The sequence below is a fragment of the Elgaria multicarinata genome, chromosome 5, assembly GCF_023053635.1.
Source record: "Elgaria multicarinata webbii isolate HBS135686 ecotype San Diego chromosome 5, rElgMul1.1.pri, whole genome shotgun sequence".
NCBI lineage: Eukaryota > Metazoa > Chordata > Lepidosauria > Squamata > Anguidae > Elgaria > Elgaria multicarinata.
In genome coordinates, this window is record NC_086175.1 from 34,995,964 (window position 1) to 35,011,774 (window position 15,811).

Sequence of the window (15,811 nt, forward strand, 5' to 3'; positions counted from 1 at the left end):
GAACCCTTTCAAGAAGCAATGAGAAATAATAAATTTGATAGTTGGAAATAATTATTCAAGTAGAATTGATTTTATTCAGGATGGCTCAACTATTTCATTTGAGAATAATGCCAATCCTCTCCTCCTTTTGTTCCCAATATCTTTTGCAATTTGATTCTCGAAACGCTCCAGCCACAATCCAGGTTTAGCCAGAACATGAACAGTCACATGCAATATCTAGTTGCACACAACTAGTGGCTCATATAGGGATGTGTATCTACATCCACTCTTAAAGGGCCCAAGATGAGCACTACCATGAGGCCAGGTACCCAAAGGTAAATTTGCATCCACACCAGAAGACGCCTGCTTCTACATATGGAACTTCCTTGTTGGATTAGAGGATAGCTATGGATATGAAGCTCACTTTTATAAGAGAACTGGCATAACCAGTTATAAGAGAACTCCCCCACCAGCTTTTTGCAGTCACTTTGAAATGGAAGTTCATATACCCCCCTTTTATGAATGGTTCAGAACATGATCCAAACACAAGCTAGTATGAATTTAATAAACTCGTTCATCCTCATGCTGGATCATGATCATAACACACACTTCAAAACCACTTGCAAGAGCAGATATGGAGCCCATACTTTGTGGGAAATGCAGTTGCAAAATTACTTAAATTTGCATGATCTAAACATGGTGTAATATCAAACTTTTCTTGGAGCAAAATTTGGAGTATCTTGATACAGACCTTTTTTGTACAAAGCATATGCAGGAAACATTAATTTCAAAGCAGTAGCTATGTTACTGTAATATAAGAAAACTCACAAAGTTTTGGGTGTAGTTTCTATGGTACGACAGGACACTTTGTTAATATATATTACATTGTAAGCAGTGACTCAAAAGATAAATTATACATTATCCTGAGCGAAAATTGGCACATTATCCAATAATTTTATGACATCGTATGCATACACATACTCATTCTGTCTCTCTCATGTAAACACAAACACATACATATACACAAAATAATGGAGAGAAGCGGGGGGGGGCAGCGGTTTCCCCTGAAAAATGATAAAACAAGAACACCCTGGTCCTGAACTCTATTTTTGAAATCAGCAGGGATTATGTCAAATAAACATATTCAAGACTGTGGTATAATATGATCTGACATAGGATTTATTCAGATTAGCAGAACATATACTAGCTGATTTACGTAGAGTATAAAATACTTTTGTTTTTTGGTTTACAAGAAAAAAAACTCACCTTGACAATGCCACGAATGTGCATCTTTGCTATCATCTCGGCTGTGTAGAGAAACATCAGCAATGTATCGAGAGCAAACGTCACATATTGAAGAGGAGGATAATGCTCAAAGGTCTTTGGGGTGTTCATGCAAACAGAAATGACACTGATGATGGCACAGATGCGTAGTAAGGAGTGTACCCACTGTGGAATGAAAAGTAGTAACAAGATTTTCATCATCTTCAGGAGTACGAAATATGTGACATTTAACTATTATTTTTAATGAGATCTCATGACCTACAGTTTGGAACAAAAGTGTGTGTGTGTGTGTGTGTGTGTGAGTGAGTGAGAGAGAGAGAGAGAGAGAGAGAGAGAGAGAGAGAGAGAGAGAGAGAGCACTGTGAAGTGGTATTTATTCATCATATGCAATTAAATCAAATGTGAAAATAATTATTCACGGGTTTCCCTTGCTCTTACTGTGTCCTGTCGCTCCAACCCCATCATCACCATCAAAGAAGACTAAAACTATTTTTAAACTGAGGGGAAAAATGTGGAGCTAGATACCTTTAGGGTGCAATCCTATGCACATCTAGACAGAAAAAAAGTCCTACATCTCCCAGCATTCCCCAGCGAGTCATGCACTTAAAGCCCACATTTTTATAATCTGTGGAGGCCAGAAGGTAGATTGGGATCTACTGTTAGATTTCTGGGTCATTTGCAGAAGAACTGCAAGGGTTTCCAGTTCTCAGTTGTCTAACAAAGGCAACAACTAAAAGCTCCCCTACCCCCAAATTTGGTTGCTGAAAAAGACCCAGGGTGGGTGGGGGGCGGTTCTGGCAAGGGAGGTGAGAAGAATCCAGATTGGATTTGTGTGTGAAAAGGGCTTAATTTTGGTACTAATCAAATCCATAGGTTTAAGATCTGCACAGAGGCACCTCGTTCCTTAATTCTTAGTTGACATGCACCTGCCTGTACCACTATTTTGCACCTGGCTCCAGTTGGTGGACCACAAAGTACTAGTAAAAAGTAAAGTTGATCCCTTAAGCCTGAATTCTGCCCAACCCATTATACTCCATTCAGATCCCACCACACCAAGAACTCTTAGAGTATCCAAAATGTATCAAGGAGTAAATAATGTTAGGAGTACTATTTCCAGAGTCAGTCGGAACTTAATAATATGAGAAATATTATTCAGCAAAATACAGGAAGTCTCTAAACCACAGACTGTTGATAACTTTTATCACATGTTCCTTAATAACATTTCTTTCTAACCCCTCAGAATTGTTCTGTGGAGAAGAAAGGAAAGGAAGAGTTGAGCCATGGTGTATTGGATCCAGGGCTCACAGGGTCAGAGGGATGAAAGTTTTTGATTAGCAGGGATGATGCTGTCATCTGCCACCCTGCTCAGGCTTCCCTGTTCCCTCTGAGCTTAGCTGCACTCCTTACAGTAGCTGGGAAGAAATGGATTTTCCCAGCTACAATATACTCTTGTGAGCTACCCTTGTTATAATGCAAAGTGTTTTGGTGTAGCCTGGTCTTGAAGGGGCAATTAAGACCCATTAGTTTTATACAACACCTGCTCCTGCTAGGGATGAAAACTGCTAAGACTGGTTTGTTGATAGGACTTGACACTGCTGCCTGCTTTTTTGGATTGTCCTGGGGGTGTGGAGGAGGCTATGGGGACTCACGATGAGCGCCTACACTTCAAAATTTTCCACTTGCCCAAAATTTTCCACTTTACCACTACAGAGGAGGGCCAGGATCTCTTCTCGATCATCCCAGAGTGCAGGACTCGGAATAATGGGCTCAAGTGACAGGAAGCCAGATTCCAGCTGGACAGCAGGAAAAACTTCCTGACTGTTAGAGCAGTACGATAATGGAACCAATTACCTAGGGAAGTTATGGGATCTCCCACGCTAGAGGCTTTCAAGGGGCAGCTGGACAGCCATCTGTCAGGGATGCTTTAAGGTGGATTCCTGCATTGAGCAGGGGGTTGGACTTGATGGCCTTATAGGCCTCTTCCAACTCTACTATTCTATGATTCTATGACTTATGCTGATTCTTTAGCTTCCGTGTAATTCGAGCACAACCAAGATCTGAGCTAAGCTCCCAATATTTCTCCTTCCTTTCCACAAATTCTCATATATTCACTCATCACTCCCAATATGCAGCTGCTCAATGCTCTGGAATCCTATACGTCAAAGAGGAGACAAGTTTGTGTTATAGAAACTAAGACATTGTTAAGACATTGTAAGATAAAATATATATGGCATGATCCAACCAAACCTAAGCACTGTTAACTCCCATTGAAGTCAATGAGAGAGATTTAAGCACATGCTTTAATCTCTTGCAGTAAAGTCAATGAGATTTTACAGTGCTTGGCTTCAGCTTGATCATATTATAATGGGTTGACATTTAAAACTGGTTTTTAAAACTTACTGGTTTGTTAATCCACAGAATATCAGCGTTGTCCGATAAAGATTCATCAGGACCAAAATCTGTTACTGGCTGGGCCTCTACCCTAGAACTCTGTTTCCTTTTAAGCATACTGAAATTAGCTTTGATTATATAAAACTGTGAAATCCCCTGGAAAAAAGAAAAGTGGAAAAAGCAATGTTAAACAAAAATAAAAGTTATTTGACCAGTTTGAGGAATATATGAACATTTTCCCAAATTACAGTGTACTAGGAATATGCAGCTGTCGTGGAAATTAATATGGAAATTTGGCCATTAAGGATCAACTATAGAAGAGCAAGACAACCCAAATTCCTTTACCTGTTCCCAGCTGGATTTGATATCTTTCTCTGGGACTCTTCTTCAAGCAACCCTTAAAGTGGCATTGAAGTTCACTGCAGGAACTACACTACTGCTTTATAGTCGTACTGAAGTGCACTGACAACTATTGGGGCCTATGATATATCTACACCATGCATGATATAACAGTAGGAAAGTGATATGAAAGCGGTATATGGTATGTGTCACAGGCCCCAACAGTTGTCAGTGCATTTCAATACCGCTATAAAGCAGTAGTGTGGCTCCTGCCTTTTATATACCACTTTCATAGCGCAATATCCTGCTTGGTGTAGTTGAGCCCTTAGTTTGCAAGAAGAAACTCTGCCTTTTGTAGTTTTATTAGAGTGCTTCTATAACTCTGTTAGAGATGCTAAGTTTTTCAAACTAAAACTACCATTTCTACAGTCTCTTTAAGGGAGAAGCCAACACAATTAAACCCATTTCTCCATCTGTTGTTTATGTTTGTCTTTAGAACTGATGCTGTATCTGTGTTTTTAAAAAGAAATCAGCACAGCATGCCAGCCTACCATCAAGACTTCCCCAACATAACAAGAGTATTGACTTAACAGGGGCCATGTCTTCCAACATTAGTTACAGCTTTTGTTCAATATATTGGATCATGATGACACACAAGACAAAACTTTCTTCCTAGATAGTTCACAAGCAAACTCAAAATCTACCAGAAGAAATTAAATAAAATGTGACAAACTTAAACCATTTTAATAATTCAAAAATGATAATTTTATAAATTTTCGTATTGATGTATTCTCCTAGCATGATTTTTTATTTTGCACACAGTTGAAAATAATCGTTCAGATTCATATTCCTGATTATATTATTTATTTAGAATATTTATATACCGCTCCCCATTGAAAAAGTTCAGAGTGGTGTACAAGATAAAATGAAAATAAAAACAGAATAAAACAGTTAAAACTAAATTTAAAAAGAAGCAAAACAACAACAACACAGAAATCCAAGGCTGCATGTTAAAGAAAGGCTTCTTGGAATAAAGATGTTTTCAGGAGGCGCCGAAAGGAGTACAAGGTTGGCGCCTGCCTGACCTCCAGAGGCAGGGAATTCCACAGGAGGGGCGCCACCACACTGAAGGCTCTTCCCCTGGTGGATTCCAATCGGAGGATGGATCTAGGTGGAACCACCAGGAGCAGGCCCTCGGATGACCTCAGTGACCGGGCAGGTTGGTAAGGGAGAAGGCGCTCTCTCAGGTATCCTGGTCCCAAGTTGTTTAGGGCTTTGTACACAAGTACAAGAACCTTAAACCTGGCCCAGTACCGAGTACATGCTGGAAAGGGGCAGCTCCAGACAACAGCCGAGCTGCAGCATTCTGCACTAGCTCCAGCTTCCGGAGCAGCTTCAAGGGCAGCCCCACATAGAGCGTGTTGCAGTAATCCAATCTTGAGGTTACCAATGCCTGTACCACCATGGCCAAGCTATCCCTGTCCAGGAGAGGCCGTAGTTATATAACATACAATGAGCGACACATACCCTACAGCATTTAACTATGTGAAAATACATATTTACATATTAATTTGAAAGTCAAAGTACATTTTCTTTAACAGAGAACACACAATTCCACATACAAATGGGAGAATACATTTGCTCAGCTGTATTATCATAACACGTCATACTCCCAACATACTTTTGTGTAAAATTCAGGAAACAACTAGTAAAGCTGTGGAATCTGCTTCTGCAGCATTGTACCAACCAAATAAATACAGCTGGCCAGTAAGCAGATTGAGATAATAAATAATAAATAAATAATAATAATAATTTTAAAAAATTGTTACCCGCCTCTCCCTCTGGATTGAGGTGGGGTACAACACAAATGCAAATTTGTAGGAATTCATTACATACCAAATATTTGCGCATATTGGCCATATTCACAGGGAACATGCAGCCCATTCAATTCCACTTCTCTTCTCCCACTAGGACAGGTTTCCTTATTATGTCATCCAAAACAGGGGTCGTAGCTTGTCAATCACTTTAAGAGCCATGATTGCAAACCAAGGTTTGTTCTTGATTTATAGATCCTGGCTTGTTTGGGAGTGACAAGCCAGGATCCCTGATTCAGATGACACACTAAACTGGGGTGGGCAACCTGTTGCCCTCCAGATGATTGTACTACAATTCTCACCAGCCGTCGTCAGCATAGCCAATGATGAGAGATGATGGGAATAACCTTGGGCAGTTATACGTTTTGCAGTATCCAATGGTGCCCACCCGCAATTAGCCAGCCCCACTGATTCTGTTACGCAAGCAGCACCCGCCATTTGTACAAAGGAGATTTAGTACTTCCAAGTGCAAGCCCCAAAGCAAACAGAAATGCTCATTTCTGGAACAGAGCAGATTGGTGGAGCTTGCATAAGGAAGCTCCACTGCCCTGCACCATTCCAGAAACAAGTGCTTCTGCTCATCTCAGGGTTTGCCCTTGGAAATGCTAGATCTCCATTGCACAAGCAGTGGGCACCACTTGTGCAACGGAATCTCAGCGGAGCTGGCCACTCACGGAATGGAAGTGTCGTTGGGCCCCCATTCCCGAATGGTGAGTAATGAATATTGCCCATTGTGAAATGAATCAGTTCTGTTAAAAAACCCGGTTATTTCTTTCCCCTCAGTTCAATTCCTCCTGCTAGATTTTAGCCCCTGCATGCAACCAAAATGTGTTGAATATCATCACCTGCCTATAAAGAAACTTAAGGGAAGGAAAACATTTTCCCCTCAAACAAAGGCATTTAGTGCAATGCTGAGCAGTCTGCACACTTTGTCCATGTGCTACAACAGGTTCGTATCAAGCGGCTGGATGTAAGCTTCAGCATCGCTGGCAGGTGCTCCAGGACTAACTGTGCTGATGTGGTGTGCAGGACAGAAATTCTGGAAAGGGTTAGTTTGGCAGGAATAAGTGGCTTTGCTAAGCATGCCAGAATACATGCCAGAGACTGTATGAGTGGAACTACATAAGCCTCAATAACAACTAGATAATGAATATGCTTCCAAATAACAGGGACAAAACAAACAGGCAGCTAAACAGCGCTACAGACAGCTTTCCTAATACCAGAAGTAGTCCTCACAGAATGAAACACAAGAGAATCAGTCTCGATTAAACAGTCAAAATTGTGAATAACCATTTCTTCTTTTTTTAATGGACAGAAACAAAGCTATTTGCTCCATTTTATATCTCAGCACTGGGCTGTGAAAGGTATTATCAGTGCAATTCATATTTTGAGTAGAAAGGGTTGAAAGAGAAATTATATATTTAATAATTTGTGAAACTTAAACATGGCATCTAAATTGTCTCATCATAACCTTCCACTTCCTAGATGTTTCTGCCATTTAATACATCAGTAGCAATGGAGAATGCAGCTCTCGATGCTGCTTTCCCCAATGGCCAAGGAGGAAGAAAAGGGCTGCACACCTCCTGACTGCCACTCCCAGACAATAAGAGGGGTACAAGTTGGGTTGGTGTGATATTGGCCCACCTATGCTGTGGCTTTGTAGAGTCCGCTAGCAGTCTGTGCCACTGGAAACAGACATGCTTCTACTGCTTATCCACCAGTGCACGTGGCTAAGAGGCATGCTCAAGTGGGGCAGTGGGACCCAAATGCAGCCCTTCTTTCTTAGCTCCTTCTAGGGATGCCAGGAAGTGCAAAACCCCTGTCTTCTCTTTGGCCAAAAACAAACAAACAAAAAACCTGGTAGTAATAATCACCAAGAAGCATAGTGTAAATTGTTACACAGATTACCAGTGAAGTCAAGATAGATATTTGTGACCGAGGGCTCATCTACACCAAGCAGGATATTCCACTATGAAAGCGGTATATAAAAGGCAAGAGCCACACTACTGCTTTATAGTGGTATTGAGGTGCACTGAGAACGGTTGGGGCCAATGACACATAGCATATACTGCTTTCATACCATTTTCATAGTGTTATATCCTGCTTGGTGTAGATGTGTCATGGGCCCCAACCGTTGTCAGTGCACTTCAGTACCACTATAAAGCAGTAGTGTGGCTCCTGCCTTTTATATACCGCTTTCATGCCACTTTCATAGTGGAATATCCTGCTTGGTGTAGATGAGCCCTGAATCAAGCAGCTATGATATAGGACTTTCCCTGGAGACACAGCTAAATATATGTGACCAGGCCTGCCAACAGGGTCAGAATGGCCCAGTTCAGATGCTCAATTCCTGGTTTGGCAGTCAAGAATGACCCAGGAGACTGCACACTCCTTTCTCTCCCCTCTCCTCTGCAGTGCTTACACCTGGTTTAACTAAACCGCAGCTACCCATTACATCTGACATGGTGAACTAGGGTTTCATGTCAGCTTATTAACTAGGATCTGAAGTCAACTTTTAGCTGTGGTTTAAGATTCTGGTTCATAAACTGCATCACCACTCTATGTTTTGGACATAACCACCAATTGAGGTTTGATTAATGCAGGATGTAAATGTTGAGAAAGGGAAGAGGCTAAGGGATAGGCAAGGAGGGAGCATGTAGTCCTTTTACTCATTCCCAGCTGCAAGACTATGGTTGAGCAAGCTGAGACTTGAGCATCAGAACTGGGCCACTGCCTTAATCCCAAAGCATACAATGTCCAATGTCTAGTACAACATTCCCATGTGAATGGTAAGCATGTGGATGCTTAAAATCTCAAATGACTTTGGTGAGTGCCCCAAACAAGTAGATACTGCTCTTTCATTTGTTGTTATTGTGCAATATTTGTATATTTATATTCTTGTATTCTTGTGTTTTATATTTTATTATAAGCCCCCCTGGGAAAGTTTTCTGACGGAATATAAATGTTCTAAAATAAAATAAATAAACGAAGAGTGATTTCTCTCCTTTTTGGACATACACAAGTGAATGCTGCAAATGACATTCAGGTGACTATTAATATTCCGCCTTGAAGCCCAGTATTGGGGAAAAGGTGGGATACAAAATATAATAACAATAACAACAACAACAACAACCCATTCTAAATTCACAACAATCCAGATACCAGATTCTGGATTGCATAAAGCTGGTTACATCTTAGGTCAGGTCGTATGTTGTTTCATTTAAGGAGACTATTATACTTTCTTTTCTCTGTCAGCTGAGGCATTTTATTTGCTGCAAGAATCAGAGATAGATATTCATTTGGACACATTGCCACTGCTTAATATGTAGGAATGCACTCTCATAGTTTAATGAGTGAATCAAAACATCACTCCTTCCATTTATTTAGGGTGACCGTATGGAAAGGAGGACAGGGCTTCTGAATCTTTAACAGTTGTATAGAAAGGGGAATTTCAGCAGGTATCATTTGTATGCATGCAGCAACTGGTGAAATCCCCTCTTCATCACAACAGTTAGAGCTGCAGGAGCCCTGCCCTCTTTTGTATCATCAAGAGGGCAAGGCTCCTGCAGCTTTAACTGCTGTGATGAAGAGGGGATTTCACCAGGTGCTGTATGCATACAAATGACACCTGCTGAAATTCCCTTTTCTATACAACTGTTAAAGGTACAAAAGCCCTGTCCTCCTTTCCATATGGTCACCCTGATTTATTTTTAGAAGCAAAACAAAAACAAAATTACGACAGAAAAATACCTAACAAAAGCACAAGGAAGGTTTTCAACTCATGGAGAATTTAAAATCAGTCAGAATCCTTGTGTAAAGGGGAAGGACATGTTTTGAAGGACAAAGCAATGGATAGATATAACACAAATAACTATGATGTCACCCAGCCTTCCTTGGAGCTTAACTCCATGCATCCAACAGGCAATGTGACCCCTATAGACAGATGGATAGATTTTATTCATCCATACTGTTCCTTTCACCTTCCAGTAAAAGATACTGAATTATGTCATTCTTTCCTATCCATCAAGGATATGCTGTAAGAGGTATAATCGTATATACTAATAATGAACTCATTGTCAACATGCCGATCCTTTTATAGCCAAAACAGCACTATCCACATACACAAGAGGGAGGGATCAGTAGGTTGGGGGAACCCCAAATTTTGTAGAAGTAAGAAACAGCTTTAGGGGAAAGGAAAACACACACACACACACACACCAAAAAACACACAAAAAAACCCACCCCAAAGCACTTGCCATACCCAACGGCCATAGAATACAATGTATTCTTTTGTGGGAGAAAGGGGAGAGGAGCACTCCACACTGCAACTTTTTGTTGCAAGCCCTACGTGTGTCCTCTATTAGCAAACTGATTTTTCCCCAGTAGTTATTTGTGAGAATGAGAGCCAAAGTTCACACAAAACATTCTGGTTTAATAAGCCAAAATTCCTGGGTGCAAACACAGCCAACGTGAGTAGCTGAAGCCTAGAGTGCAGTAGGCATTGCTTTATTGACAAAGGCAGAAAGCCAGCTTCCAAGTATTTTTTATAAGGCCTAGCCAACCCAGAGGCTTCATACTGACTGCTAATCACAGGGGCTGAGACTTCAGATTCTTACTCCCTGATGTGCCTGAAGGGATTTCCATGGCTTGAGACAGAGTTCCAGGTAGCTCTCCAAGCTAGGTCCCTTTTTAAGGGAAACCGGTTTCTAATTCAAGCCCCAAATTTTCCAACAACTCATTAGAGTCTTAGGGCATGTCTACACCAGGGGGGTGGAGGCGGAGGATCTCAAGATATGGTGTTCATGAGATCCTCCCCCTCAGTCTACATGCGGTGTGTGATGTCCCGGGAGGACGGAGGACGTCGCAACCGCCATTTTTTTAAATTGAAAACGAGTACAGGAGCACTCTTTCGAAAAAGTGTTTTGGTTGTTTTTTTTAAAAAAGAAACCCTCTCACTCCCCCACCCCCACTCCTGATGGGCACGGAGCTCCTGAAGAGCCCCGTGCCCAGCTCTTAGCATTTACTCATGAGGAGCCGGAAACAAACTGGGACAGCTTCCCACATGTCCCGCGGTCTCGGGACAATCCCAAGACCGTGGGAAAAGCCAGGATTAAAGCTATCCGAGGGAAAGGGAGGGATCATCCCTCCTTGCCCCCAGGATCCCCTGTTCATCATGTGGACGCACAGGGATGATCCCGGGGTGATCTCTGGGATTATTGCCAGGTCTAGACATGCCCTTAGTAGAACCAGGAAGGATTTTTCCCTTCCAGATTGTTTCTGTATCGTGTGAAATCTGTTGAGAGTCTTGACTCTATAGGAAAGGACTTCAATGCCAGTATTCCATTCCCATGGAAGCTGTAAAACAAACTGGGAACGGAAGGTTAGAGAAGGAAGGAAAGAAAGAAGGGAGGGTGGGAGCAAGAAGTGGAAATGCCGGGAAGATATGCATTCAAAACTACCACAAGCCAGCAACCAGGATTTTTTGAATGGGAATATTTTATGACTGAGCAATTCTGAAGGTGGCAATAAGGTAATGAGCAAATAAAAGATACTTATACCGAAAGGGCATGTTCTTCCTTTGGTCCTTATGCATATCTCATTTTAGTCCAGCGAGAGTACTACTGAGGAGTAGAGGAACATATGGCAACCTAACTCAATTCCCTCTCCAGCATACTTGAGATATACACAAACAGAATTACATGACTTGGTTTTCCGACTGAACTATATAGCTCTAATATGCTAGCATATAACTAGGCAAATCTCTAAACTTGCCATTCACTACACTTTTAAATACCATAACTCTGTTCTAAAAACATGAGACACAATCCAAGCACTTTTACGTCCCACTGATTCCAACAATCGTTCGTCATTCCTGAAGATCCACTTTACTGAAGATTTTATTGCAATCAAGTACCTCCTTGCTTTCATTTCTAGTATCCACTCCCACAACTCACTATCAATCTTTAAGCCATCTGCTTACCTCCATCTCTCCCACTGCTAGGCCTCTTATTGCTCCGTTCCTCAACACTTGATGATTCTCAGCCACATATTCAAATACTTCTGTGTTTGAATCATTATCAGGTGATAAATCTTTTCTGTTTGGTGTGTAGTCACTTGAGAACTACATCATCAAGTGATGACCGGTATGTTGTGAATGAGCCACCACAGCACTAACATCAAAGGTAGAACATCCTTATTACCTCACCCTGCTTTTCAACAATCAATTCACACATTCAACTGTGAAGCTTCAATTGTAACAAAACATGAAATTACATACATGCATTTACCAGCCAGGTACTACACGCTACAGATTAAGAGAATTTATCATTACATTTGAAATGACTGTGTATATCTACTTCACAATGGCCAATGGTCCTGGCTGCAAACAAATGTAGCTTCATGCTGAGTATGCCGATGTAGACTAGATGTCTGCACACACCTCATAAGTAACAATGTACTCTTCAACTGAAGTCATGCACATGTCTACTCAGGAGTAAACCCTACTCACAGTGGGTTTACTCCTGAGTACTACTGACTGCGTTGACAGAGTTCTAAACCATAGACAAGCCCCACTCTCTAATGGTTATTTACCATCTACTTACTCAGTTGGTACTAACAGAAAGTTTAAAGACAGAGTATCTTGTTAATGGGGCTACTCAGCAAGGGGCAGGGGAGACAGACCCAAGGGTACAATCTTCTGTGTACATAGAATACAATGAAACTAACTAGAACTAAACATCCACAATATTGGGCTGTTATAACTATGATTATAATAATCATCCCCTTTTCCCAGAGAAACCTGGGAACAGTAGTTCTATGAGGAGGACTACAGTCCTCTGTTCTCAGCACTACCATTTCCAAAATCTTGGGAGGAAGCCACAGTACTAAAATTGGTATAAAATGAATATTAATTTGAAGTCTGACATATATACCCAGAGGGTGTTTTTACACAGAAGACATGTCTGTAATGCAAATATAAATCATATATTAGCAAAAATAAATATATTTGATTGGAAATGGGGCTTCTCTGATTCTTCTCCTGCATTAAAATATTTAACATTGGGTAAATGTATGTTTGTATTACATTTTTATATCATCCAATAGCCAAAGCATTCTGGGCGGCTCTCAACAGTTAAATATAGTGGGAGAGAAGCTCATAGGTACTAGACCGCAGAATCTTATGCATGTTATTCAGAAGTAAGTCTTACTTAGTTCAATGGGGCTTACTTCCAGCCAGTTGTACATAAGATTGCACTGTTGGTATTGCATGAAAATGCTCTTAGGGGACAACTACATAGTTCATAGAATCATAGAATAGTAGAGTTGGAAGGGGCCTATAAGGCCATTAAGTCCAATCCCCTGCTCAATGCAGGAATCCACATTAAAGCATACCTGACAGATGGATCTCCAGCTGTCTCTTGAAAGCCCATAGGTAATTGGATCTATTGTCATACTGTTCTAACAGTAAGGAAGTTTTCCCTGACATTCAGCCAGAATCTGGCTTCCTGTAACTTGAACCCATTATTTAGTGTCCTGCACTCTGGGATGATCAAGAAAAGATCCTGGCCCTCCTCTGTGTAACAACCTTTCAAGTACTTCAAGAGTGCTATCATGTCTTCCTTCAGTCTGCTCTTCTTAAGGCTAAACATGCCCAGTTCTTTCAGTCTCCCCTCATAGGGCTTTGTTTCCAGACCCCTGATCATCTGCGTTGCCCTCGTCTGAACCCCCTCTGGCTTGTCTGCATCCTTCTTGAAGTGTAGTGGCCAGAACTGGACACAGTACTCAAGATGAGGCCTAACTAATGCTGAATAGAGGGGAACTGCTACTCCACATGATTTGGAAGCTATACTTCTATTAATATAGCCCAAAATAGCATTTGCTTTTTTGTAGTCACATCACACTGTTGGCTCATATTTAGCTTGTGACCTATTCATTTCTTATTGCATTTATAACCTGCTTTTTTTTCTTCTTCTAAGGAACTCAAGGTGGTATATATAATCCTCCTCCTCTCCATTTTATACTCACAGCAAGAACCCTGTGAGGTAGGTTGGGCTGAGAGTCTGTGACTGGCTCAAAGTTACCCAGTGGGTTTCCATGGCTGAGTGGGGATTAGAACCCAGATCTCCCAATTCCCAGTCCAACACTTTAGCCACTACACCACACTAGCTCTACAACAATTCCAAGATCCTTCTCGCCTGAGCCAAGTACCCCCAATCTTGTAGCTGTGCATTTGGTTTCTTTTTTCTAAGCGTAGAACTTGGCATTTATCCCTATTAAATTTCATTCTGTTATTTTCATCCCAGCTCTTCAGCATAGCTCTTCAGCCTATCCAGATCAGTTTGAACTTTGTTTCTGTCTCCCAGGGTATTAACTATCCCACCTAATTTTGTGTCATCTGCAAATTTAATAAGCATTCCCTGCACCTCCTTGTCCAAATTGTTAATAAAAATGTTGAAGAGCACTGGGCCCTGGACTGAGCCCTGCGGGACCCTCCCCCCATTTAAATGGGGGTGAAAGAAGACACTGGCAACACTACTACCAATTAGAAGGCACTGTGCAGCTATTTCATCTTTTTCTCCTTAAGGGATTTTCTGTGATAAGAAGAGAGAGAAAGAAGCAGCAAGAAAATACGGAAGGGCAACGAGCAATGTCCAGACCCCCGAGAATGAAGCAAGGCCATGGCGTGATCAAAGCCTCTTCTGGAAGTGCACAATGCCTTCTCAGTGGTAGCAATGAGACCTTCCGTCTGGAAGTACCCACTGAGAATTTTCTCAGCTGTGAGTGCCATAATTTCCAAAGCTCTGGAGAAGGAGGCCCTGGATTTGATTTCAGTTGGTAAGTGCAGGCAAGCGGCCTAGAGCGCAGCCCTCCTGACTTCCTGTTTCGTGGAGGGGGGACTTTTTGCTGACACCCCCCCCCCATGATGATGCCAAGGAGAGGTGGCAATCTTAAATGTCAGCCTGGCCTAGGGGTCTGATAAAGAGGCAGGGAGGCCCAAGAAGCCTACAAGACCCCCTACAAAAACAGCCCAGGCCACTTTCTGTTTTAGGGGGCACCAGTGCAAAAGGGTCATGTGTGTGCGCGTGCTGAATATATCCCCAAATACGGGCCAATGGCCTCTTCCTTTCTGTCCCTTATATACATAACCTTTCCCTCCCCCCAGCTTCTCCCATGCTGCCGATGTGGCTTCTAGATTCTGCTAGATTTCATACCCCCCCTCCCCTCGCCTCCCCTCCCCTCCCCAATCAGGGGAAAGGACTTCCAGGGAGTTCTCGGCTCGACCCTTCAGCGAGGGAGGAAGATCCCTCTTTCCCACTCAGCCCCTTCCCTGGAAGGTGGAGAGCAGCTGCGCCGTTCAGGCCCCAGGTAAAAAGCTTGCCTGGGTAGATCACCCCCGACCAAAACAAGGCGACAGGCCTCCTTCTCCTGCAGTTGCAGCTGCGACAGCCTCCCCACCCCCCCAAGCAGCCTCCCTCCAGCCCCGAAGAACTGCAAAGACCGCCAGGATCAAAGAAGCCGCATCTGCCGCCGCTCCGGTTTAGCAGCAGCAGCTACGCGGTATTATTATTAGTAGTAGTAGTATTGATAAAGGAAGGGGGGGCAGTAGGATCACATCATATATAGAAAGACAACCGATCGCAGCCAGCCAGCCGGCAACCTACCGCCTGCCTCTCCCTTCATGGCGTGATGGGATCGGGATGCTGCTCTGGCCCCTTAGTCTATTGGATGTTTGGGTTTGGTTTGGGGGTTTGGGTTTGTTTTTTTTGAAGTTGTCCTCCCCGCGTCGTCGGTGAGCAGAGAGGGCGTGAGCCGGGGAGGTGGGGAGGTGGGGGGAGGAGGAGGAGGAGGAAGAAGAAGCGGCGGCGCCCGGCAGTAAGGGGATCAGGGCGGCGAGCGGTGGTAGCAGGTTCCTTCTCGCTCGCTGGAGCTGCAGCCTTTCCAGT

General features: G+C 42.6%; 1 protein-coding gene across 1 annotated transcript in view; it reads right to left on the reverse strand.

Moving 5' to 3' along the window:
* Window positions 1–15,606, reverse strand: part of NALCN (sodium leak channel, non-selective) — a 229,162-nt gene extending 213,556 nt beyond the window's left edge. The window contains exons 1-3 of the mRNA XM_063127455.1: window positions 15,530–15,606; window positions 3,664–3,810; window positions 1,246–1,428 (exon numbers count right to left, since the gene is read on the reverse strand). Coding sequence (XP_062983525.1) covers window positions 1,246–1,428; window positions 3,664–3,771 — 291 coding nt within the window. The 5' untranslated portion in view covers window positions 3,772–3,810; window positions 15,530–15,606. The remainder of the gene's footprint in view (window positions 1–1,245; window positions 1,429–3,663; window positions 3,811–15,529) is intronic.
* Between the last annotated feature and the right edge of the window lie 205 nt (window positions 15,607–15,811).